The sequence below is a fragment of the Tamandua tetradactyla genome, chromosome 7 (genome assembly GCF_023851605.1).
Source record: "Tamandua tetradactyla isolate mTamTet1 chromosome 7, mTamTet1.pri, whole genome shotgun sequence".
Lineage (NCBI taxonomy): Eukaryota > Metazoa > Chordata > Mammalia > Pilosa > Myrmecophagidae > Tamandua > Tamandua tetradactyla.
The window spans coordinates 71,908,049-71,921,109 of record NC_135333.1 but is presented as its reverse complement, the minus strand read 5'-3'; the positions used below and the strand labels follow the sequence as shown (position 1 = coordinate 71,921,109).

Genomic DNA, 13,061 nt, shown 5'->3' with positions numbered 1-13,061 from the left:
TACAACAAAGTAAACCTTGTCATAAACCATGGACTATAGTTAATGGTACAATAGTAAAACTGTGCTATCATCAACTGTGGCAAATGTACCCCACTGATGCAAGGTGGTCATGATAGGGCAGTGTAGGGGAACCTTGCATTTTATACATGATTTTTTGGTAAATCTGCAACTTATCTAATTAATAAACAAATAGATAAATAAGTAGATAGATGAATACTTTTTTAAAAAAAGCTACCAGTGTGTTTAAGGATATTCCTTCTCTTTATTTATACCCCACAGACTTGGGAGAGCTCAAATAATGTTGCAGATTTATAACAGTGATTTTATCTCATACATTCTTCAAAACATGGCATATGTAATTAGTGGCAGAATGTGGCATTTTAACACAAATCACCTTACTCTAAAAGGATAAACATTTAAAAATGGAGACTTTTAACTCAATGGAATGAGCAAAAGCATTAACAACAGGTTCTGCTAATCCCAAAGGTAGTAAGGTTAAATCCTTTGTCATTCATCAGCAGTATCCAAGAACACCATTCCTAATCAATGACCCTCTGTGCTGGTTTAAAAGGATGTACGCCCACTAGAAAAGCCACGTTTTAATCAAAATCCCATTTCATAAAGGTAGAATAATCCCTGTTCAATACTGTATGTTTGAAACTGTAATCAGATCATCTCCTTGGATGATGTGATTTAGTCAAGAGTGGTTGTTAAACTGGATTAGGTGACGACATGTCTCCACCCATTTGGGTGGGTCTCGATTGGTTTATTGGAGTCCTATAAAAGAGGAAACGTTTTGGAGAACGAGAGATTCAGAGAGAGCAGAACAACATAGCCACGAGAAGCAGAGTCCACCAGCAAGCAACCTTTGGAGATGAAGAAGAAAAATATCTCCTGGGGAGCTTCATGAAACAGGAAGCCAGGAGAAGCTAGCAGATGATGCCATGTTTGCCATGTGCCTTTCCAGATGAGAGAGAAACTCTGACTGTGTTCGCCATGTGCCTTCTCACTTGAGAGAGAAACCCTGAACTTCATCGGCCTACTTGAACGAAGGTATCTTTCCCTGGATGCCTGTGATTGGACATTTCTATAGACGTGTTAATTGGGACATTTTCTTGGCCTTAGAACTGTAAACCAGCAACACATTAAATTCCCCTTTTTAAGAGCCATTCCGTTTCTGGTATATTGCATTCTGGCAGCTAGCAAATTAGAACACCGTCTAAACTCATACATTTCTCAATCCTACAATCTCAATGACCTCCCTGAGTATCACCCCATATTTGAGGATTTTTCTCATTTTCATGCATATTTTTTCATCCATTCATATTCATTAATTACTTCCTTCATTCAGCAAGTATGTATTTAATACTTATTAGGTTTCAGTTATCCTGTCAGGTGTTAAAGACACAGAAGGGCAAATCAAATGCATTCCTTTCATCCAGGCAACTTATATTCTGATAAGGCAAGTAGATAATTAAAATGATATATGTATTATCAAATGTTGAAGAGAAAGATAAATGTAAGAATAGACTGTGATGTTCTATGTTAGATATGATGGCAAGTGAAGACCTCTCTGTGTCTCTGGCATTTTTGTGAAATAACAAAGCGTTTACTCTTGGAGAGGGCAATGACTAATAAGAGTGCTAAAGAGGGAATCAAGTGCCAGATCTTGTATAAAGCTTTCTCAGCAATGAAAATATATTTGTACTTTATGGTGATTCTATAAGAAGCTTGGGGGCAGAAGAGGGAAGAGTTGAACATTTTCACCAAAATGATACAACTTAATTTTAAGCAATCTCTCTGTCTGCTCTGTGGGAAATGTACTGGAAAATTGACTGAAAAATAGAGTGGAAGCAAAGAGACTATTTAGAACCAATATTTGCTACATTATGTCGTAGGCAGACAAACACATCTAGCCACGCCACCATAGTAGGTGATGATTTCTAACCCATCAAAGCATACCATTTTCACAAAGGCTTTACTCGAAGAGTATTAAAATGTTAAGCACCAAGATTATTAGCCAGAGTGGTATTTTGATCCCCCTTAAATCATTATACATAAATAGTCTACATTCACTTGTGTTGAGCTTAATAATATATCTGGATGAGATTGATACCATAGTTATATCAATAATCACACTACAAATATCTGGAGTCTTCAGAGATATCTGAACTGAATAACTTTAGAAGGAAGGACAAAAAAATAGGAGAATAAGACATTAGGTGAAACAGAGGAAGGTTAAATGACGGTAAACTATGACCAAAAAAAATAGCAGGAAATAAATGAAACCGATAATTTAAGATAAACAATTTTAGAACATAGCAAGGAAGTTTCAGACCACAAGCTTTCTCTTTCCTGCATTAAAGCAACTATTTTCTAAATGAGGCCCCTAAACTTGTAGACTAAAAGAATTAGTTTTCAGGGGAGAAATGAAATGATACGTAAGTAGAACTCTTCCAAGCTGGTTAAAAGGATCTATGTGGATAGAAATCTTAAAATTCTTATTCAACAGCATATCATCTGGCCCCAAATTATGTACAATAGTGCATGCTCAGTAATATTGATTGTTAAATGTATGATAAACGGATGAAAAGGCTCCAGGGAAATGCCATACTCCTATTCTCCAAAATATTTAAGTCCCAAAGATAAGAATCCCAAAACAAAGAGGAAAAATCAATGCCCCAGAAGATATACCCAGAATTGAACTTCATAAACTAAGAGGTTCTACTGAAATCCAAAACTTTCAAATCTTTACTTAGATTATGCTGTCCTAAACTGTTTTTTTTTTTTTCTCCAAACTTAAAGAAAAATATCTCAGGTTCAGGGAAATTCTGCTTGCCCCTGCCTGCTGCACCTAGGGTTGAGGGAAAGCACATTTCAGACAGTAGGGAAAACCCATACCTCACCACAACAAAACATCTGAAGTTGTCTGAACCACTGGAGCATAAATTAAAGAGAACTGGCGTAGTTGAGCAAGTGGGAGGCAAGAGGAAGGGGGTGGAGACAGCCTAACAGAATATAAATGCTGAGGTGCCACAGAGGCCGGAGACTCACAGACTGAACAAGAGCTCCAGCAGATTTTTATTGCAGATTGATTTACCTTGAGCGGGAGAGAAATGAATTCTGAAGATGGTTCTATAACAGAGAGCAGCTCCTTCCATCTTGAGAGTGGAGAACAATGTAAGTCAGATCTGATTTCTTATATATTGGTGATAGATGATTCATTGATAGACAGATGATAAATAATAGATTAAATAGATAGATAGATAGATGAGAGAGATAAATAGTTATGAAAGAAAATGTAGCTTTGTCTTTTTTGAGAATTTGATTAGGTTCTATTTAAGTAAGGATAAAGGAGAAAATGGGAACATATGAAAAAGTAAGATAGCTGAGATGTGAGAGGAACCCACGAGGTGAACTTCAGCGGCCTTTTAAAGATCCTTTTCTTTGTTTCAAAGTACATCATCTCAGTTTTTTAGATTTAATTAGAAAACTCCCTGTCCTAGGCCAGTGCACATGCCATCATTTTGCCATATCCATCTGTACATACTCCAGGAAGCAGCACCTGTCCTTATGGAAAACTCTGTGTTCATTATAAACAATCTTGATTGCCTTCCATGTATCTTTTGCTTCTTCTACCTCTGACGTGAAGGTTTAGAACCCTTGAAAAAATAGCCTTAAAAGTATCTGAATCCTTGAAAATGCAATCTGCTGCTTCAGTATGTTTATGGGCTCCTTTTCTTCTACTTGATCCTCCTATCTCTCTCCTCGATCCTCCTATCTCTCTCCTCAAATCATAGACTTCAAATTCTACATGAATCCTTTATTTTTCTTTGAACCCAATCATCTTAGCTATTGCTATTTGTATATTCTGTCCCCATAACTATTCTATTTCTATTACTAGGATTTTCCCTATTGTTTTTCCATATCTGTAAAGCTTTCTTGATTTTTTTCCTGTTTATCCCACTTTCTCTCTAATTAAAGAGTGCAGAAAATACTAACATTTAGAAATTGGAGTTTATTTGAGCCAAAAATATATAAGGGAAGGTTTTTTTTTCCCCTATGCATCAGCTAGACTGGTTTTCTGTAGAATAGCATAGATTTATTTTGATAAATCTGTCCTTTGCCTAAGAACACAAATCCAAGTATGAGTGACAATTCCAAAGCTTGCAACGTTTCAGCGAACCAGGTGAACCATAAGTTATTGCTTAGTTGAGCAGCCAGAAGGAAAATAATAATAATAATAAAACTATTCAACAAATAATGTGGTTGAAAGGAGGGCCTGATGAAGGAATTTACTGAGATCATCCTAATTTTCTGCTGAATTTTTACCCTATGCTGTACCAGAGTTGCTTCATTAATATGAACTATCATTGGGTATCACCCTTGATACAATAGGAAATAGATGGATTTACTTTCAACTTCTACATCAGTGACCCATACCTGCAATCAGAAAAGAAGGGTGCTGTAGAGAAAGCATTAGTCACCCAGGAAATGAACCAAATTGTGGATAACCATAATCCTCACGAATGGATATAAAGTACCATCTGGGAGTCATCTCCATGGCTCTATCACTGGGTGAGCCATTGGATTGAACCAGGCTCTGTAGGGCATGGGTATTTGGCGGAGTGGGGACTTGCTAAGGAGACAGGGCTTTTGCCATATTAAGTCCAAGCAGCATGAATGACTCTCCACGGTGAGAAGTGAAACTAGACAGAATTCTGAACTTGCTACTCTACCTGCCAACGACTGCTTCCGGTGATAACTGAATAAGGGTGAGAAAGGAGGATCCGCTTTGAGAGGCTGAGAGAGACAAAACTAGACAGGAGTGAAGTAAAGGCTTCTCTTGCAAAATCTGAACGTAAGTCTAGGACAGAAAGAGCAAACCAGACGAAGCAACGCTGATACTGTAACACAGGACGCGCTACACTATGTGGAAGAAAGCAACACCCCTTACCTCTTTTCCCCGTTTAACTTCAGATAGAAGTTTTAAGGGACAAAAATGGATTTCAAGACATTTCTTATGTATATGTACTTTTTAACTATGAAACTCATCTACTTTGTAAAACAGGAACGTTTTTGCATTTTGAGACTATTTTCATGCTCAGTTACAATATCGTTCAAGTCACTGTTTATTTCCATTTTTGAAAACGGATTTTTTTTTTTTTGTGGAGTCAGACTTAAAACAAACACTGATAGCTCATCCTAGCTAATGTCAATTCCAAAATCCAAGTTAAAAATTCTCCTCCTCTACTTTTTCAGTTACATAGATTCGAGAACAGAGATCTTTCTAGGTTTTTTTTTTTTTTGTAACTAAGAATTAGCATTCACATCATATTCATATTTAAAATTCTTTCACAGAAATTTTTCTTAATGGTGAAAAAAATCTTTGACTTTGTTTCACATTATACAGATGGATAAGTGAAAAAAAAGATTAGCTTCTACCCAGTTTGGTCCATAATATTGTTGTGGTTCCTCTAATTTCTATTCTAATTTCCCTTAGAAAATTCAAACATTTTACTGCTCTTTCATACAGCTTTTTTTCCCCCCACCCTTACTCTAAGCCCTGAGCTGCTTTATAAGAAGGTGAGACAAAATGATTTTTAACTGCGGTGTAAGTTATATATAATTGATACCCAATCACAAATGCAGTTTCCTGCGTTTTGAAAATTGTAATAACCACAACTCTAATCAACATGTAGAATATTTCCAGCATCTCAGAAAGTTCCTTCCTGACCTTTTCTAGATGGACGCCCTTCCCATACACATAAAGTTAACCACTGCTTTGATTTCTATCATCATAGTTTAGTTTTGACCATTTCTGAACTTCCTATAAATGGAATTATAAGGTATATAATCTTTCGTGATCAGAGATTTTCATTCAACATAATTTTGAGATTCTCCATGTATCTAGCCACAAAAAAATTGCATACTATATAATTCCACTTATATGTTCAATGTATCTTTTTTATTTTTATCGCTAATTAGAATTCCTCTGTTTGGATATAGCATACTTTTTTACCCATTCTCCTGTTGATGAATATTGGGTTATATCTAGAATTTTGTTTTTATGGGTGAAATTGCTATGAACACTTTTGTACAAGGCTTTGTACTGACATATTTTCATTTCTCTTGGAGAAATGCATAGGAGTAGAATTGCTGGATCATAGGGTAGGTGTATTTTTAATTTTATGAGAAAAGTTTTCCAAAGTGTTTCACCATTTCATATTCACGCCAATAATAGATGAGAATTCCAGTTGCTCAAGTCTTCACCAAATATGGTACTGTCAGTCGTTTGTTTTTAGTCATTCTAGCTGTAGATATTTATATATCAATTCAATATTTTATTTTATCACATTATCCACATTTATCCCCATTCTCATCATGTTACTATAGGGAGGTTAAGACATTGTGCCTGGATATTTTTTTTCATATATCTTCTTGGGTAATCTGATATTTAATATGTGTTCTGATTATTATTAAAATAATAAAATTATGATAAACTTACAATTTGTGTAGCTACTAAGAACACATATGGGTTTTATAAGGTTACAGTATTATGCCTAAAGTGTTTAATTTCTAATCACCAGTTTAACTTTCCAAATTCATTCAAGAGTTGGGGAAAACTGACTGTTAAGTTTCATACAAGGAGAAGGGGAAACACATAACTAGGTTTTTCATTTAACTGCCTCAAGAGAACATGCAATGTCCCTGCCTTATTTCTAGAGTCTGCTTGACTTCATCAACAACTCTCTCCTTCCCAGGTAATGCCGCCCGTCCCCATTTTGTGACACATCATGAAGGGTCCCTGCAGGTTCCTGTTCCATGTGCTGTCTTGGCAGTAGTCATCACCGTCAGTTTAATCATAACTGTCATCGCCTTAGCAGGTGGGTCAGCACTTCATGAATTCATTCAGAGACTCCTAGGGGTAAGACTCCGCCCAGCTGGAATCAGTGGTGATTGTCTCAGTCTAATTAATCAGAAATTCTGGTTTACTCAGGAGTATCACATATATAATATATGGCTAGTTACCTAAACAAAACTATATATAATTCCATGCTCCTTTGATGATTAATGCAATACTTTTGAGTTGTCCAGAATGTTATAAGTACTAAAAAGTAAATAGGATATTAAAAGTGCATATGGTTTATGCATTTAGACAGGAGAAAATTATATTTGAGCAGATATTTGGATCTGGAATGAAGGGAGCTGATTTGGATTCTATGTAAATGGACATTTAGTTGGAAAAAGTGCAAGTTTCACATTTATTGTTGGTGAAAAAATAATTTCTAAGTCATAAATACATAAAGAATTGGTCAGTCTTTTGTCTTTTATCTCAAAGACCACAGAATCATGATTATGGATAATTAGGAGTATATCTAGAATTATCAAAGCACCTGTAGTGACTGGTATGGTAGCCAATACATATAGTCATACTAAGATACATTCATGTCTTTTATAAACATACGTTTTACGATTTTATGAAACATCCGCAGTCACAGACCTTTATGTATTTTTTACTACTTCCCTACAAATTCCTCTCTTAATTTATTATCACATCCTTTGCATCTTAAAATTTCTCTTATTCTACATTCAGATTACTTGGAATGTATAATGCACTTTACTCTTTTCTAGTCCAAAGACCATTTTCAGGATTTTTCTCTTTTCCTGCCACTTTCTGACATTATGGCCAAAAGGACAGCTCCTTATCTCTCATACCCTGCACAGTAATGTGGGAGAAATGGAGGATAGATAAGATGAGAACCTGCTGTCTTCTTACTCTTCTAAGAATGTTTGTTCTCGGCCATTATCCTTTATTAGCTAACAGTACGAAATCTCCAGAGCTACTTTTATATGCTGTGGGTATTTGGTTCCTTTTTTTTTTTTTTTAACCAACAAACCATTTTCCTGTTCACAGTGGGCCAGTACAATTGTCCAGGACAATATCTGTCCTTGGTGCCTCCAGACAGCCATGTCACTTCATGTTCAGATGAGTGGGTTGGACACCAAAGGAAATGCTATTTGTTTTCTACTATGAAGAGGAACTGGTCCTTGGCTCAAAACTCTTGTTCAAACCATGGTGCTTCTCTTGCAGTCATTGATTCTGAAAAGGATATGGTAAGATAATAGTATTCAAAACTGTTTCAAAATATTTATATTTTATTTTTTATGTGTAATCTGTGGTTTCCCTCTCTGCTCCTTTCTAAGAGAAGATATTATACCTGAACCCCATGTAGGAAAAGTGAGTCTCAGAAAGTCATATACTTAGTCTGAGGTCAAAATGAGAGTTCAATTTTTTCTTTTATATTTGTTTTGATTACTTATTTTCAAAGATCAGGAACCCAAATGAGCTGATTCTACATAGAAGTAGTAAGCTATCATCTTGGTTATCATACCTTTAACTGCAAAGTCAGAGAAATAAGATTTATTATATACTTACCCAGAGGGGTTAACATACATTTTGTGCTTTCTTCAAGATCTTTCTAAAACAGTATGTGGGTGGAACTGAACACTGGATTGGGCTGAACAGTGAAGCTGGTGAGACATGGAAATGGTCAAATGGCAAAGTATTTAGTAACTGGTAAGTCTCAAGAATTCACTTCCCCTCCCTAGTCTGGCAGCTCAGGAAATCCATTTTCCTTCTCTCCTTTTGAAAGCACTGTTCAATATGACATTTTTGCTTTTTATGAACAAAATTCTAACCTCTTTTGTAGCTTCTGTTCTTATTTTTTTATTATTATCTTTTTATTCCCTTGAAATTCATGCCACAAATGCTTTCAGTAATTTGCTCTCAGTGAACTTCAGTGTACATAAAAACTCAATTACATTGGAAATATTCCAGGCATAATTATGACGATGCAAAAAAATAAACCCCCAAGCACAACATTTCCAATCTCATGTTTATATTTTAGTGATCAGGTAGTTACTGAAAAAGGATTAACTCTTCCCTTTCCCCAGTTCCCATATCCACAAGAACAAAGAACAATATTTTCAGTGGCTAATCAGAAGCTTCTATGGGCTTGAGAGAAAACTTGGCTCAGAATTAAAGATAGTGACTCTATTTTCCTTACTCCTAATAAAGCTAACTTTTAAATTTTGAAGGGTATTTTATAGATTTTGTGTTAATTCATGCCATCTTAACATTCAGAGTTGAGTCAGTTTCTAGCAATCTTAACAGTTTTATGATACTTACCAACATCATATCAAGAAGATGAAAATGCAAGTCTCTGGAAAAGGGAATTTTATTTTGTGTCCCATAGCCTCATATCTAGGACAGGCTTCAGGAATCATACACCCCCTAAAATTGTATGCACAAGCACACATAAATGTTGAATGTATATACTTTCTAAAGTGCTTCTTGATGGGCCTGAAAATTTTAAAATGGCCAAGGATCCTTTCTCTGGGATTTGCCAGCTACGTGAATGGAGAACTTTACTCTTCACTCCACATACCACTCCTCCTTTCCACATACCTCTCCTTCCAATTCTTGTGTGTACTATCTCTGCAGATTAGTCTATGATTTTTAGACTGGCAGACTTGCCTCATGCATTCGTACTAAATAAAAGGTCAGAAGATTCAGCCACCACAAAGTTTCTTTTCCTGAAACTGAACAGAAATGACTAACTGAAAATAATTCTAAGTTTCTCTTTTCTTTGACAGGTTCAACCTTACAGGATCTGAGAACTGTGCATTCCTCAATAGCACAGAAATTAGCAGAGAAGAATGTCAAAATAATTTACATTGGATATGTAGCAAACCTTCCAAATAATGAAGAAACATATTCAGTTCTGGACTATCATGGAACAAAAAGAACTGAGTGCTGGTTGACGCTGCTCAGTGGTCAGAACTTTTCCATAAGGACTCTAGGCGAAGTCTGAACATTACTTTGGACACCTTTTTCCAAACAGGACTGGAGAACATAAAGGGAAAACCTGTGCTGTGGAATATTCCTGCCTTGAGCTAAAAACATCACGGGGTAATGGATAATCATGCCCACGAATGAGAAGTATGACTGTAAAACTTTCAGATGCACTTTATGATTTTTAAATCTAGAAATAATAAAATAAGTAGGTTTAGTGCCATTATTTATTGTTAAATGACTGCCAACAGTGAGTGCCCTTCATTCATTTGCACTATGTGAAAGAGTGAGATGGTGGTATCAAAAACTGAATGTAAACAAAGAGACTGGTGACAGTTCAGATATTTGGTCAAAATGAAGTGCTTAACCTCAAAGAACCTTTGAAAGTGGGCAAGTGCCTATGAAATTGAGTTCAAGAATATTTCTCTCTTTTTGGAGAAGTATTCCAAGTTACTTTGTAATTTTTGTGCCTTCAAAGTGTGCTTTGACCATGTATTTATATTTGTTTATTTGTTTTTTACTTCCTCAATGTAACTGTTTTTTTCAATGTTACATTTTTCTTTGCCTTTAAAAACTTATATACAGTATTTGGCAGAGAAAAAACAAAGGTAAAAAACATGAAGGATAGTTGGAAAACGGATGAAAGTGTTGGAAAGTGTGCAATAGGTGATGTGGCAAATATCTATAAGGAAAGTTCTGTGTTAGAAGCTGTAATAATACTGGTCTTATCTTAAATTTGTGTCTTCCCTAATTAATTCTGTTATGTGCAATATTTCATGTGAACTATTTTCTTTGTGCAATGAAGTGTGCTTATTTATGTTTTGAATTCTACAATTACAAGCTGCTTTTAGGTATGTGAAAATAAATTTAGAATCAACAGAATTGTTTCTGAGAAGTGTGCGTAACTTCAAAATGCGTTAAAACTTAGATATGCTAGAAAGCAAAATACTCTGACATTAACAAAAATCACATCTATAATAAAACCTTAGATTTGTAATTTGGCTTATACTTTTTTAATTGTTTTCATATAAAACAATTATACACAATTGTATAAAATTATGAAATAAATATACAAAATAAAATATAAATTTAATAATATAAATATTATATAAAATAAATATTAAAAATTAAAAATATAAATATAAAATATAACTGTATAAAAATATACAATTGTGTAAAAATATATATATATATATATATACAAGTATATATAATTATATACAACCTAAAGGGCCCTATCTAATTTTATGTATTTAGCAGATGCTCAATAAATGCAGGTCTAAATGATTTGGAAGGAATTTGGCATTTTTGAACATTTTTTTGTTTCTATTATTTATTTTTTTTCTTTTATTACTTATCACCCTCATGCCAAAAATGCAGGGAGAAATTAGGAGACACCTATAGTCCTTCCAGAATCAACGTGAGGATGTATTCATAAACTCGTGCTCTTTCTAATAAGACAATAAGTGGTCCCCATAACTGGTGCTCTGAAAGCATCTTGTTAAATTCTGAAGCAATATAAGCATTTCCGTTATCTACTTAAAATAGTGAATTAAATAGACACAAGAACTGTATGATAGCCATGTGATATTTTAATCAGTAAGAAATTAATTACCTCAAAATAATTTTATAAATATATTTTGCAATATTCTTCTCTAAAAGTTGAAAATGTATAATATATATGGTATCTTTAAATTGCTGTCACTAGTATGCCATATTGAAAAGAAATGTGGATTATAGACACTGCTAAGTGATAAATACTACACCGATTTCTTAACCTCTGTGCCTCTCAGTTCCCACAGCTGTAAGAAACAAATGATCTCCTGGCTCTAATGTCCTAACATTAAAAATGACATGCCATCAAATTTCCAGAACTGAAATAAAAAATTAGTCTCAATTTTCATAAATTTGGCCAGACTTTCACAGGTAAAACTGAAATTGAAATTAAAATGCTAATGAAATTCTGAGGAAAATATTATAGCCAAGAAGTTAGGATTTAGGGGGTGATATGATTACTGAATCATTATATAAATACTCCTTTTTATTTTCTGGTATTTTGGAGGAGACAGAAATCTGTTTCCTGAAATCTCTGAACTGTAATCAAGCTGCCTTGATCGCTGATAATAATTATATAACTACATAGCCTTTATCTTCTGATTACAAAAACTTTAGTGACTGACCCTTTATCTGGTGTTTCAAGTTGAGAATCTTAAGAAACATAGAGACCTTATGTTTATTAATGGGGGACCTGAGCCAGGCCAGAACTAAACCATGGCAATTCCAAAGCTATCTTTATAGACGGAGCTGGATCCGACTAAAATGAGCCCACCTGATATTCACAGTAGCTTAAACGTTAACCTGTAATTGACCTATAAATTCAATAGTAAAAACCACGCCCATCATCATATTAAGTCCACCTTTTTTTTTTTTTTTTTTTGCATGGGCAGACAGACACTGAGAATCGAACTCGGGTCTCCCGCATGGCGGGCGAGAACTCTGCCTGCTGAGCCACCATGGTCTGCCCAATCTGCCATCTTTTTACATACATTTTGTGACTAAGCATGTGATCAGTCTGTGCATGCTCAATAATTAGATAATTTCTAACCTCATCATCTGGAGCCATTGTGCTCATTATCCTAAAACCTGCCCATTTTTTAAACTACAAATCCATCAAACTTACTGGAGTTCAGGAAGTCAGGAAGACAGATTTCTAGGCCAATAGGCCATCTGATCTCCTGTTTTGCACCTAGAATATACTTTATCTTTCTTTGAAACCCTGGTGTCTCAGGATCGGTCATTTGAGTGCATTGGGCAAGTACCCATTGCTTTTGATGGGTTTTAGTATTGGGAAATACATGAACGCAAAGATTGCTGGTCTATGGGAAGGAGTGTGACAATCCTTATCAAAGCCTTAAAATGATTCATAACTTACATCTGACGCAGTAATTTTCTTTTGAAGGGTTTTAAAGGAATAATCTTGGATTTGCAAGACATAACCACAAAAACGTTTAGAAAACAACTGTTTTCAATACTGAAAAATCAAAAGCCACTCACTCCAAAAAAAGAAATTAGTTAAATAAATATAATTTTATTACATGATGAAATGCTTTGCCAACATTTAACAAAATAATAATGAGGAAGAACATTTATGTTTATGGGATAATACAGTTTATTGCTAAACTGGTTAAAAATACTGTATACA

The 13,061-nt window shown here is 34.8% G+C and overlaps 1 protein-coding gene across 1 annotated transcript; it reads left to right on the top strand.

Moving 5' to 3' along the window:
* The first annotated feature begins 3,042 nt into the window (after nucleotides 1-3,042).
* Nucleotides 3,043-10,741, top strand: CD69 (CD69 molecule). The gene is made up of 5 exons (XM_077169988.1): nucleotides 3,043-3,180; nucleotides 6,765-6,887; nucleotides 7,919-8,118; nucleotides 8,478-8,581; nucleotides 9,661-10,741. Exons 1-5 carry the CDS (start codon nucleotides 3,117-3,119, stop codon nucleotides 9,767-9,769), a joined length of 600 nt encoding a protein of 199 aa, XP_077026103.1. The 5' UTR covers nucleotides 3,043-3,116; the 3' UTR covers nucleotides 9,770-10,741.
* Nucleotides 10,742-13,061: the final 2,320 nt, after the last annotated feature.

What these genes read in the sequence shown, in the direction of transcription:
- CD69 (XM_077169988.1), top strand. Translation starts at nt 3,117, where the DNA reads ATGAATTCTGAAGATGGTTCTATAACAGAGAGCAGCTCCTTCCATCTT. An exon ending in TCTTGAGAGTGGAGAACAAT is followed by an intron (nt 3,181 to 6,764) that starts GTAAGTCAGATC and finishes TCTCCTTCCCAG; the next exon opens with GTAATGCCGCCCGTCCCCAT. An exon ending in AACTGTCATCGCCTTAGCAG is followed by an intron (nt 6,888 to 7,918) that starts GTGGGTCAGCAC and finishes TCCTGTTCACAG; the next exon opens with TGGGCCAGTACAATTGTCCA.